The sequence below is a fragment of the Esox lucius genome, chromosome 6 (assembly GCF_011004845.1).
Source record: "Esox lucius isolate fEsoLuc1 chromosome 6, fEsoLuc1.pri, whole genome shotgun sequence".
Taxonomy (NCBI): Eukaryota; Metazoa; Chordata; class Actinopteri; order Esociformes; family Esocidae; genus Esox; species Esox lucius.
Window position 1 is genome coordinate 2,852,042 of NC_047574.1, and position 14,409 is coordinate 2,866,450.

Here is a 14,409-nt window from a genome sequence, read left to right on the forward strand (position 1 = left end):
GGGCCATTTTAGACACACAGAGCTGATGCCCAAAAGAGCTCAGCTCAGAGCAATCAGCCCCTTTCATGTCATAGAGGAGTCCGTTTTGCATACACACACACACACACACACACACACGCACAAACGCACACACATGCACACGTACACCAGAACTAAAGCTTCTCTTTCAATATGAGAATATTCCGTTCTGGAAGTAACTGGCAGATTACCCACAGCATTGTAGGAAAAGATCTCTTGTATGCTATCTACGACCTCTGCTTTTATAGATAATTGAACATGAACCCTTTTCACTATGTTCCCAACAGGCTATTTCTTTATAAGACATGGATTTCATTTACCCACACATCTTAACCCCTTTCAATGGTGTCTTTAAAATCCTGTCATGAGAATCCTCTCAACGTTACTGGTGGCATCAGAGGCTCTCAGCCTTGCAGACTGCGAAACTGCCCATCCGGGCATTTTACTCCTCCTGGAGGAAAGGCCATTCACACAGACTCAGAGTAATCTCAAAAAGGGCATTCTGCAGTTCAGACAATTAAGCAAAAATAATTCGGTACTGGGCCAGGGTGGTCTAGCGCTCCAGGCCGCTGCTTCTGGAACCAAATGACTGGTGCGACCGGGTGTTGAAATCTGAATAGCACACTGCCACTTCAGAACACACTCACTCTCTTCCTCATGACTCTGCTCAGTGTTGTAATTAAAAAAACACAGAAGATCATAAAGGACCTGGATCGCCCACCGCCAAGAATTAACGTACATAATTAATTGGCAAAAATGTCCATACCCCTTTAAAGCTCCAAATATCCACGACTCCCCCCTGCCTGCTATCCAGCGCACCACAAAGCCTCAGCACATTCATTACCTTCGAACTGGGCTCCACTGCGGAGAACAGCTGAACAGTTTAGTCAGCCACTTCTGTCCATGATTTAAGGCCTAGCGCTCACGTTAAACAGAGGCAGTCTGGGTGACAAGTGCTTCGATTTACCCACAGCTAGCGCAAAACACCAATCTCTTCTGGCAATGTGACAATTAGCTACAGGAGACCATGATTTGATAAAAACTAGGCGAAGAAAAAAAGCAGGGACAGACAGAGTAAGAGAGACAGATGACAGAGAGATGAGAGAGAAAGATCAAGAGAATAAGAGGCAGAAAAAGAGCTCTTAGAAAGATACTAAAAGTGGAGATAGAGTTTGAGAGAGTGGAGAAAAGAAAGAAGCAGACAGAGTCAGAAAGATGGTTGAGAGAGGGGCAGAGAGAGGCAAAGAGAAAGAGAGACAGCAGAGACAGAGGCAGAGAGACTGGAGGCAGAGGGACAGTGGAGGCAGAGAGAGACAGGGAGAGAGACAGTGGAGGCAGAGAGAGACAGGGAGAGAGACAGTGGAGACCGAGGCAGAGAGAGACAGGGAGAGAGACAGTGGAGACAGAGGCAGAGAGAGACAGGGAGAGAGACAGTGGAGACAGAGAGTCAGTAGAGGGAGAGAGTCAGTGGAGGCAGAGGCAATGAGAGATGGAAACAAGAGTGAGACAAAGGAGCGAGGAAGAGACTGCAGAATATTTTATCCCGGCCAGTAGAAGAGTGAAAGAAGAGTGATGTGCCCAAGGAAGAGAACAGAACAGTGGCATCCATCCCCATAGATCAAGCCCACATTGTACTCCGCAGCTTCATTTTCCCATCGAGTTGGTTTTGGGCAGAGACTAAAGTGTGTCCCAAATGGCACCCTACTAACAGGGTGCACAACTTTTATACGTCCCAATGCGGGCCAGTGAGGCTCTGGTCCAAATTAGTGCACTATGGGGGGCAAAGGCCCCAGTCTGAGTGCCACAACGGGCAAGATCCAGGGTTGGATTGCAGCCTAACTCACTTTCTGCCTTCTTGGAAATCATGTGATGCATCTGTGATTTTACTGTTGCAGAAGCTGGGCTAGCTGGCTGCAGTCTGTGTGCATGTGTGTGTGTGTGTGTGTGTGTGTGTGTGTGTGTGTGCGTGCTGTTTGCACAACTCCATTGTGTTCCCTTCCCTGAACGAGACGATGTAATGTTCACGCGGACAGAATGTGCTGTGCACAGCAAATATTGCGCTACAGAAGCACTGCTGAGAAACAGTCAGACTAAAAAACATAAATTTGAATCATCATTACGATCACAAATAAGCGCCCGTTTGCCCCAGCACTGTACGAACGCTAGAGTGATGAAGGTCTACAGAATATAAAGACCTCTTCGGACATTGCAAAACCATGGCACACGATCTGGTCACTTTCAGAGCCTGAGCACAGACTGGTAATAACAACAAAATTTTTGAACAAGATGTTAATTGCCCAAGAAAGCACACTTGTTAATTAATGTTGCAGTGTTAAAGGAGTGCACGCGGGAGCGGAGATGAGGAGATAAAATAAGTAGTGCATAATCACAGAGACAGATGTTGAATCACTAGCTAACAACATCCTAAAATGGCACCCTATTCCTTTCCTAGGGGGCTAGATCAGCTTAGCTATCGCAAAGAGAGATCATCGTTCAACAGATGGTCAAGGCGGCTTAGCATTCATTTTTTGCGTGCATTCAGGATGGATGTGTCCATTGTTGTTATAAATATCAGTTAATTCACCAGATGTTGTGGTACTGGTTAGATCAAAGATTGCAAAGCTGTCAGACATCTCGACATTAAATTCAATTCTTCAAATATTCTGGTTTACATGAGTCATTCTGCACCATGACGGGTTTTGCTTGGTGACAGACCGACTAATGCAAGCCTTTCTTTTTGTGCATCGTCCAATGTTGTGGTAGGACAGCAATGAGTTGATTCTACTTTTGAACAGTGGATACTGTTCTTCACACAGTTTTTTACTGCCTTTGTTGTTCATACACACGGACGAAGGACGAAGACCCAAAATATTTGTTCAGTAATACAATTACATTCATTTAAGTATATTAACCAGAATTAAGTCACATTTTTCTTCATTTCTTCCAGTGTTTATTATTGGACATTTTGTACAGGACGTCCTTACATAAACACCTGTTAATTCACCATGTGACATTATTTTACCATCACTAATTACAAAGTAATTCATGAAGATGTCTAAATCCGACATTTCTCCCAAAAAGGTTGCCCTTTTTCAGAATAATATGATATATGATAAGGGGTTTGAGTTGGGCCAGCTCGGAGCCTATCAGAAAACGGGAGAAGAAATCGCTAGATCAGTCAACAAGTCAACGAGAGCAAGGAGAAGAGAGTATTTCTTGTGCGTATGCAAAACGGAGCTTTAGTCTACACAGCTTGCCCTGATGAGAAATAGTCAGTGAACGTGACCATCATTAACCAGGACAAGGTGCCAATTTATCTAACATCTGAGCGTATACCAAGCACCGATATCTGCCCGAGCCTCACTGCCTCACCAGCAATTCAGTGGCCACAATAAATAAGTATAGTGATAAAGGACAACCCTGTTTTACACCCCTTGATGGTCCAAAGGGTAAGTACCCACGGTTTATTTTAAATAAAGGCATGCTGTACATCTGTGGGACAGACATTTATGTGTGCAGTAACTCAATGTAGATAGAAATGGATCTTTCACAGAAACATTGCTTGCTGTACTTTTCTTTTTGAGGACCATCAAAGTGACACACCACTGACACGGTTTTTGGTAGTGTTTCTACGTTGAAGAAACAGCTGCTCAAAAGTACACACACGTTCAAATGAAATGCTGTTTCATTTGGGTTCTGGGAAGAAGCTAACCACAATTGTTGAAACCCCACTTCATGCAGTGTTTGGGACAATCCACACTCACACACTGCCTTGCCTCTACACCCCCCCCTCTCACCAGACTCCCTACAAGCAGCCGTGAAAAATGCATCCCACCTCCCGAGTCGCTGAAATACTGCAGCACAGTCATTTGGAGCTCCTCCCGAGACGCAGAGCTCTATAAACAGACAGAGGTTACCTCTGCCAGGACCAAACGCTGCAGCTACTGTTACACCAAGGTACAGCAAACACGGTTCAGCACAAAAACAGGACAAATCCAGAATTTCTTTGGGCCACAGCCACGGCCACTCTAAACCTAATCCGTCCAGGGTACGATACCCGACAAGACGACATTTCCCGGATGGGGACCACTCTGTGGGACCGGTGCAATCAGCAGATTGGTGGTTGTTTGAATGGGATGTCTTCAGTTCCTAGATTGTGTCTGGGTGTAGTATGGCTCCTCATTAACAGGAAAACTACCCAAGACTCGTGAATGAAACCACCCCTAAACCAAAGGAGCCCTACTTACTTAACCAGTTACTGGCAGCACGACCGTCATAAATGCCCTTAGAGGCTGTTTGCTGGCTAACAACTTCAACCTAGTTCTTTGATTTAAAAGATACAGTGACGTAATAGTTACAGCTCAAGTACTTTATCCATCCCGAGTGGTGCTTTTTTGCTCCGTCCCCCGTCCCCCCCCATCCCATTTTGTGTTGATCACCATGAGGCTATCTAGCTCACACCCTTTGGGATCCGGCTTGAATAAAGTCTGCCGAGAAAACAAAGCAGAGCACCAAGGCTGCTGTGATGACTGTGCAGTTTTGAAAGCCTGGCCATCTTCCAATGGGGTGGGGCCTGTTCATTAGGTTAAATACGAGTTCTTTAAATGTCGTGCGACTTCCAAAAATAAGGGTTTCCAATTCCGGTTTTAGTCAGATTTGTTTTCATTTGCCCTCACTGTCTCTTTCTACACGATTCAGTCGACTTCTGTTTGGTTCCATGTAAATACACTCCTGGTCCCAGGATAAGCCTGCTGGAGAAGTGATTTAGTGGATGAACCAGTCTCCTCAGTAGAGAAGGGAAGAACCATAAAGAGGGAAAGAGGCCCCATCTGTGTGAGTGATATTATAACGTCCGTTGCAGCATGGGCATTTCTGTGTTGAAATAGTCAACTTATAAATATATAACTCAATATAAATGTGTAACTCAGTGGCTGATCGTTCCTGCTGACAATTCGATGCATGACCGTCCACTAGGAAGGATCGGAAAGTAACCAACCAGGTCATCAGGAGGAGTCATCGAATTAAGCTGCCAGTTGATTACATGAAGATGGCAGATGCCTCCGATTGGCCACTCGAGAACACATTCTCTCCCATTTAATGCCTCTTAGTATCTCTATGGTAAGAATCTCTTTCTCTCTCACACACACAAACACACACTTTTCTCTTACTCTTTCAACCCCCCCTCCCCCCTTCTCTCTGTTTCACCCCCACCCTGCCTCTTGCTCTCTGCTTTGTCTCCCTGTCTCCCCCCCTCCCCCCTCTGCCCACTGTGACCTGTGTGAGCTGCTCATCAGCCTGGTGGTGTAGGATTACCGGCAGCGCATCCCAAATGGCAACCCTTTCCCCATGTAGTGCACCGCCTCCAACCAGGGCTCATTGGGAACAGAAGGCCATTTGGGACACAGTAGTGTTGTTTCTAATGGGCTCCTATTGGTGCATGGATGAAATCTAAGTCTTCAGATAGACAGTGGTTTAGCAGAGGATGAGATACTTTCTAGTGGCCATTTTGACAGCCAGAGGCCAGCTGTTACAATCCAGTGTCAATGTCTGAACAAAATAAAGTGTCGTTAACAGCCAAAACCATGCAAATTACATTTAGCCTGAAAACAAAAGTATTGCCTATTTATTAAACACTAAACTAAAATGTAAACACACTATGTAAGGCTGCTGATCCTGTTTCATGACCTGAAATAAAAGATTGTAAAATACATATGCACAAACAATAAGCACATTTTTCTCTTATATTGTTCGTCTTTACATGCTTGTTATTGAGCAGTTCTCAATGGCCAAGATAATCCATTCATCTGACGGTTCTGGCAGATCAAGAATCAGGTGCACCTTGTGCCAGGGACAATACAAGGGCACCGTATTGGGCTGTAAAATGCACCGTTTTGTCACAGAACACGCGGCCAAAGATGTTTTACATTTTGAGGAATCATGCAATTGGCCGTGCTGACTGCATGAACATTAACCAGAGCGGTTGCCAGAGAACTGCTTGTTAATGTCTCTACCAAAACGCTGCTTTAGAAAATGTTGTCCAACCAGCCCAATAAAACGCAGACCACACCAGCACAGGACCTCCACGCCTATCTGTCCACATTTCCAGATTCCAGGTCTTTCATAACTCTAATTTATTTCAGGTGACTGACTCCCTTATACATCAAAGTATATAATATAAACTAGTGTTACTGTTTTGTGTCCAGAGGAGGGTTCTATTCCATTTCATCAAGCAATGACACCAGATATCTCAGTTGATAAATGGTTTTCTTAGTTCCTGCAACAACTATTTGTTCTAAATAAAATGTCTTATTTTTTATAACAATACAACTTAAACTCGACAAGGCTTGAAAACTTTTCGAAAGAGTGAAACTATTAAATAGTTTCCAGATAAGGAAAATCTAGATAAGGAAAATCTAGAGCTACCCCTGGATTTTCCTTACACTGCATTAAAAACAGAATTTGAGCCTGTGCATTGTGGGAATATACAGTGGGGACCCAACTTCACTAAAAACAATGCTAGAAAATCATATATGGGGAATTTCTTTAAATAGCCAAAAAAAAAAGGTATTGGAAGCCCCCTCCTTCCCAGAGAGGGCGAGGCATCGTCAGCACAGATTTCCCAATCTCCTCAGACGACATCGGCACCTGCAAAGTTCACGGAGGTCAGGGAATGGAGCAAGCCCTCACACACGTTGAGCAATGTGGACACACGTAGACTTCCCCATTGGATGAGCTTTGTGGATTAAAAGTTGAATGGCTTTGCACAGGCATCATGGCAGTTCATTTTTTTTAATATGCAGTGTGTTTGGATACAGTGTGTATCTGTCTCAGATATACTGTGTAATTTGGAGATATTCATATTTGGAAGACAAATAGAAACCACAACATTTAAACCAACAGTTTCACTGTTAACAGTTACATCCTTCACTGATAATGGTCTAACTGCTTCAAGACATTTTTGAAAGGAATAAACCGCACACTCATGTAGACTCAACCAACTGAAATGTTGAACTCACAAGGCTTAAAAACCTATTCTGGTATTGAGGTCTTCTCTTCCTCGTTCTGAATCTCAGATAATCCTAATTTTAACTATGAATTAAACCACCAGTGGGCTGGTATGGTGGTTTAGCCAAAATCATCATGTTTACTGAGAATAAATTATAGGTTGAATCAACAATTCCACAAACCACAATCCCATACTACTTGTTAAAGATAAAGACATGATACGGTTTTACCAGATACGGCACTGGGTTTAGTGTGGGTGCCTTGGTAGCTTTTGACCATGTTATTTTGATTCCTCTCATCATCATCATCATTGTTAAAACCAGTAGGTCTGGTCCCAATCAGACATTAGGGAATGGGGATCAACTCCCGGAGACAGAGTTCCAGGTGAACTTCAACAGAAGTGGTATGCTCAAAAGGCCTTTATTGAAGTATAATAACAAATGAACCTCAGATGGGTAGGACAACTCAGCTCCCTTCAAATCTGTCTAAATGATGATGCTTTAAGAAACAAAGCAGCAGAACAAAGCAAGTAGCCACCAATGACAATAATTGGGTCAAAGTTCAGAATTCAGATGTTCATTACCTGGATATTTACTCCACTTCAGGCAGATTATAATGACACCTTTTGAAAGAAGAACCCATTATCATAATAAAGAGCTAAGCAGATTGACCTACATTAATGGATGCATATATTAGCATCCCCAACCAATGTGCCAAATATTAGTTCCACAGCTTTAGAATAATATGGGGGTGGGGGGGCGCTAATTTTATGCGAGGTTCAAAGGAAATTATGAGGCAGGAGGACGGGATGCTTACAGGATCAAAAATGGAGAAAGTCATCCCCAAATCATTTGGAAAACATTTGACTTAGAAAGGGGTCAAAAGGTCCTAAAATAGTGAGACAGACACTGTAAAACACTGGACAGTGTGACCGTGGATAAGAACGACAGACACTGTAACACACTGGACAGTGTGACCGTGGAGAAGAACTACAGACACGGTAACACATTGGACAGTGTGACCGTGGATAAGAACGACAGACACGGTAACACATTGGACAGGGTGACCGTGGAGAAGAACTACAGACACGGTAACACATTGGCCAGGGTGACTATGGAGAAGAACGACAGACACGGTAACACATTGGACAGGGTGACTGTGGAGAAGAACGACAGACACGATAACACATTGGACAGGGTGACTGTGGAGAAGAACGACAGACACGGTAACACACTGGACAGGGTGACTGTGGAGAAGAACGACAGACACGGTAACACATTGGACAGGGTGACCGTGGAGAAGAACTACAGACACGGTAACACATTGGACAGTGTGACCGTGGAGAAGAACTACAGACACGGTAACACATTGGACAGGGTGACTGTGGATAAGAACGACAGACACGGTAACACATTGGACAGTGTGACCGTGGATAAGAACGACAGACATGGTAACACATTAGCCAGGGTGACTGTGGAGAAGAACTACAGACACGGTAACACATTGGACAGTGTGACCGTGGATAAGAACGACAGACACGGTAACACATTGGACAGTGTGACCGTGGATAAGAACGACAGACACGGTAACACATTGGACAGGGTGACTGTGGAGAAGAACTACAGACACGGTAACACATTGGACAGGGTGACTGTGGAGAAGAACGACAGACACGGTAACACATTGGACAGGGTGACTGTATAGAAGAACGACAGACATGGTAACACATTGGCCAGGGTGACTGTGGAGAAGCGGCCGCCACTTACAGAGGCCATCCATCAGACATGGTTTTCCTGTCAACGCTAAAAAGCACCATAGCAGATTAAAGTCAAAAGTCTGTGAATGGAAAATAGGATTTTGAGTGAATAAATAGCCAAAGCCTTGGAACAGTGCGAAGGTAAATCAGGTGGATAAGGAAGATCAAGCAGTCACCTCATGGCTCTTCCCAAACCAATCACTGCCCCTGTGAAGGCAGAAATGACTGTTCCCTGAGGATTTGGAAAGAGACCAGAAACTGTCTAGGACCCAAAACAAAGGAAAAAGAGGAGTAAGTACATGTCAGGGTGGCATCTACTTATGCCGGTCTGAGACGGTGACCACTGGCTTTGCCCTAACTTTCTTCCTGTGTACTGCATGCACAAAATGCTGCTGTGAGAATACATTAATCCCTGAAGTTTTCCTCCTCTCGTAATTCGAAGAAACTCTAGCAGTTTTCAATCAGGTTTTTGACAACCCGAAAAAGCAGTCCAATGTCGGCCACATCTTACCAAACTGTCACAACACAGTCGCAGTACTCTGAGTGAAAACTCCCAGACAGACAAATAGTTAACCGAAGGTGATTGATTGTGTCAATCTAGTAAAAGCCTGACCACTCTCACTACCACACCATTGATTACCTTAGTCATTTATTCCATTAAACACTTTCACTAACAGCAATAGACTTTGCTTTTATCTTCAAGGTTAGGAGTTAAACATCTGTCTGAAATGGCATGAAGTCATATGACACTAACAAAGAACATCCCTGCCTCACATACACAATCAAACACACACAACACACCTTAACCCACAGGAAAGTCCTCCATCTATCCATTGTCAAACTGTCGATTTCATCAAAGCTGGAGAAACTCATTAGGTTAGAATGGAGAAAACACACGCCTCATAAAACCTTAAGGTGGACCGCCAGATCTGGCGGTCAATAATGTACGTTGGACCACACATGGGGCTGTGACGTCAAGCAGAGAAGTTGTTTTTCATCAACTAGTGATGGTCTTGCTCATCTTAAAGGCTGCTTTAGACCGATTTTTGGCGCATATAGACTATTCGGACGAGGGAATGAAATAATTTATTTTAGCATTTTTATTTCTCACCCGATGAATGATCTACGGGTCCATCGCCGTTGAATAAGAGTGTTGAATTCAGGTGAGGGTGCGTCTTTTCCAGTGCCGCGCAAAGGTCTTGGAAATGGTCTCTCTCTTTGCTCATCAGCATCTTCAGGAGAAGGTCCACTTTCTCAGAGTTGGACGAGCAATCGTGACCCAGTTCATAACATTCCGATTGACAGAGCGTACCCGTTTGAAATAACGCCTCCACGACCCGGTCCGCATCTGTTATTGACTCCAATAAGTTCTGGTAGCATTTATCTAACAACTCTTTGTGCTTAGACTCCATCTCTCTCGCCAGGCACTGCTTCGCACGAAACCGCGTACGTTTTATCAGCTGACGGCTTCAAGATCTTTATAGGCAACAGTTCAGCCGTAAACTCCAGGATGGGTCACTTCATGGGAGAGTTAGGTCGTAGTCCCGCGATCGTAGTGCATATCTGAGCCGAGTCGCATTTCATTCCAAATAGAAAGAAGAGCAGACACAAGTAGCCATATTTGTTGTCCAAGGCTGTTGACTGCTCCGCTAGAAAAAAGGAATACATCTTCCCAGAGCCCCGTAGACCAACTATATATTACTCAGTTTTCGTATGTCTGAATTGGTCCAATCCTTATACCCATTAAACCCGGTCTTTCTGAGTTGAGACCGACATGCTTAAAAGTAGTAGCTACAACTCTTCAAAAATCTTTGTTTAGAACGGCAAACTCCGCCATGTCTCGAGCGCAGCAGCTGTACTTCTACTGCCAATCATATTTTCGTGCAATGGCCAAGTGGGCGGGGCTTTTCACAGACGCACCTGGCCTGACACGATACATTACAAGGTGGTAGAGCGTGTCACAGTAATATGGCAGAGATCACACAGTAGTCCACAGAATAGAACTATTGGATTTCACGAATACTAACCGCATTTACGTGTTAAATGTGCAGCAGGAATATTAAATATGTAAGTGCATATGATTAGATCAGTCCGTATAAACATATTGCACTATTCCTGTAGCTAACTGAAGGAGGTGCCTTCCTGTTTGCCTCCCAAAAGGCACAGTTTCCTGAGTATTGCCCAACTTATATATAGTAGGCCTATCTATTTTAAATTGCTCATCTTTTGATTTGTGCCCCTTCGACCGCTGGTCAAAAGTAGTGTGCTACTGGGAGAATAGGGTGTCATTTGTCGTTCTTTTGGCACATCTGGACTATGAGCCTATTTTTCTGCTTCATATTCAGTAAAGTCTAATCCTTCGCACATCGTCTAAATTCAATGACAGCTGGAAGAAGTTGCATTTGCCAAGGAGATGAGAATGTCTTGTAAAAAAAAAAAACATCGAGTTAAAAGGAGGAGTGAAGACCACTGGTTTTGTGTAAGATATACCCTTATAGCCTCTTTTACACTGACCCTATTCCACTCTATAAGACTTATGAAATATGAAATAAAGAAATATGAAGTAAGACAGTGGAATGTAGGCCTTCTGGTAAAGCCGTTTAACTCACTTCATTACGGGTAACAGTAGATTAACTACATCGGAAAGGGGTGTAACATTTGGGGCGCGGGGGGAGGGGCATGACCCCCCTAATATTACAGACAGGTTAATGTGACTCGCCTGGAAAGGTGTGAAAATCCTGGGATCCACTGACCGTGATCTCCGCAGTAAAAAATACAAACCTACGCCGTTGTACGTGGTGCATGAAGTGCCGTTTAGGAGTCCAACAATGGCATTCATTGTGCTAACGCATGCACCGGCTACCACTGCTGAGCTGGCCCAAACATATTAGCTATACTGTGCATATACATTGTTCCACTGGAGTAAAAAAGGGGGAGGATTTAAAACTATTTTAATTATGAAGTAAGTTATTCGACTAGTTCCGTTTTTCACGTGGAAGAGCCATATGAAGCTGTTTGGAATGCTGTGAAATTAGGCCTACGTAGATTCCCCAGACTTCAACTATCACAAAACATACATGAGAGAAGTGCTGTATTAAGCCGACTACATTCAAAAACAGTTTATTTGAATTTGAAAGTGCAGGAACCCCATATTACGCAACATTTTAAGGTGGTCTTTTGTAGTGTCATATTGTCCACCACAGTATGACTGTGTAGGTGTGGCTCGGGACTCGGGGGTGCATATCCGCCAAGTATTACCCACCTTAGGGGATAATACATGCGCAAGGATTTACTTGTCTTATAGCATAGTACCGACTCCCTCAAGCAGTGCCGCGCAGTGAAAGCGAACTAAAAGAGACGGGTCAAGCTAGCTGGTGCGCACGCGCGGCCTAGGAGGAAGTCGTAACTTCGCGATCTTCAACTTGTAGCAAAGAGACTGGATTCTATCAACAACGGGAAAGCACAAAATAACAGAGGGAAATGGGGTGAAATCTGAGGGCAAAACATTTGTACATATATGTACCCTATACATGTATAGGCCTATTATGTATGTATATATAATACTGTACTACTGTATAGAGTAGGCCTATGTAGAATAATCATTTTAAAAGTCAACACAATTTTAAATGCATTTTAATAAATGCATGTGGATTTAGATGGTAATAGTCCGTGTAACTGCATGTCACTATATGACAGGATGTTCACTCATTTCAGATCAGCTGGCTGGTGGTCTAGCTGTCTGTAGGGTGGGCTCGAATCTGAATCTGTTCAGCAAAATCTTGCTCTTTGTCATTCTCCTGTCAAATAAAGCACAACATGTCTGAAGAAACATCAAAAATTAAAATAATATGAAATGTTAGATTATCTTTGCATCTTCATATCTACGTTTGGGATATTAATTTGCATTACATGCAAGAGGCTTGAGAGTTTAACCGGGATTACAATAAACATGACAACTGCATATCACTATATGACAGGATGTTCACTTATTTCAGATCAGTTGGCTGGAGGAATTAAACTCCGATCAACTCCTGACTGAACGCATTTTGCTATACAGACGTTGTCTTCATATCTGGATCTAAAAAAAGCGGAATGCATTGTTTCACATGCCATTGACTGAAAAAAAATCAGTCATAAAAAAAGATCAATCAGTCATACAAAAAATATACATTCCTTTTCAGCAGTTCTCATAAAGTTATCCAGATACGCAGCCAGTACAGCTATATAGATCAGGCGAAAGATATGGCCCCGCTTCCCCACAAGTGCAATTTTACGAGTCCACTATTGTAGAAAAAGCTGCTCTGGAGAGAAAAACACTAATCATTCCGTGGTCTGACCTTGACAACAGCTTTGGTGGACAGCAGCCTGTATGTTTAGTTCTGATGACGCATGGACATATTGATCAACAGCAGTATACCCGTGCTTTTGAACTGGCTGTCCTATTCTCATTTTTCCCCATCCCACAAATCGAGCTTGTGACGAATCAGATCAGCTTTTTTGCCAATAATTTGTCGAAACATCTAAATCGGACTTAAATTAAATGCCACGTGGGCCAATATCTATGATAGGCAGCAGGAAACAACAATTGTATGTGTGTTTAAACTTTATAAAAGCATGATGTTTCTCAAACAATGCGGACAGAACTCACGCGTTAATAACAAATAATACAAAAGCAGCACAAGGAAGCGATCTGCCTTCCATCTACCTAATTCCCTTCTGCACTCGATTTATGTTTAATGGAGAAAAACATCACAGCGACTTATTTTCAATTACTTGCCCAAAGCTTTTGACCCCGAGGCCAAAATAAACGAAGCAAAATGTTCTCCAGTGTCAGATTATAGAGAACCAAAATAATCAAATATCACACTCATTGCAGATACAATCCTTCATAACAGCTTATTTGATAGGTAATTTTGTCTTTGAAAAAGATACATGAATACAGATTTTGTCTGCCTGTGTGTTTGTTAAAACCAAGCCGAATAGACAAGGTTAAAACAATCTTTCTTATAAATCCAAAACCTCCAGATAATCCCCATTGCTCTTTGATGACACTTCTTGAAAAATCATAGCAATTTCGAACCATGCCTGAACCTTGATTCGTAACTTCAATATGTGGTAAGCTGACTCTACATTTCAGTGGTTGCTTCTGCATGAGAATCATTAACATCTTAAGTAGGCTAATTACGCACCTATTGACAATTTATTTTCCAAATACTAATAGTCGAAGTAATATTTGCTCCAATGTCAGATTAACACAGATTGACTTTCAATCAGTCAACTATGTGGGCTAGTCTACATATAAAAACGATTACAGATGCATAAAAAAAGTAATTTTAATTATGCTGCCTCTAAACCCGAACTCCAAGGTGAGGAAGTGAGGGAGAATAACTAAAGAAATAGGCTACAGAGCGGGAGTTAATAATTATGAATACATTTCTCTCCATCCACAGAATGTTATTTTAGCAGCTCAGCCAAAGCTCTGGTACTGCTGAAACCCCTCCATCTTGACCTGCTTTCAACTCGTTTGTCAGTAAGCAGTAGCAAACTTCGAAAGTCTCTGAAACGGCACCCAAGTCGAAATGTATTGTATTAGGTGTAGGATTCAACGTGGGACTCAAATTTTTATTTCC

The 14,409-nt window shown here is 43.0% G+C and overlaps 1 protein-coding gene across 6 annotated transcripts in view; it reads right to left on the reverse strand.

Moving 5' to 3' along the window:
- The window catches only part of LOC105010092 (disks large homolog 5), a 49,709-nt gene extending 39,036 nt beyond the window's left edge, over window positions 1–10,673 (reverse strand). For 4 of the 6 annotated variants that reach the window (XM_020047149.3, XM_010869483.4, XM_020047148.3 and 1 more), the window contains exon 1: window positions 9,891–10,669. In XM_020047149.3, coding sequence (XP_019902708.2) covers window positions 9,891–10,191 — 301 coding nt within the window. In that variant the 5' untranslated portion in view covers window positions 10,192–10,669. Of the gene's footprint in view, window positions 1–9,890 lie in introns of all 6 variants that reach the window. The other 2 variants (XM_010869477.4, XM_020047151.3) reach the window with 2 other exon arrangements.
- Between the last annotated feature and the right edge of the window lie 3,736 nt (window positions 10,674–14,409).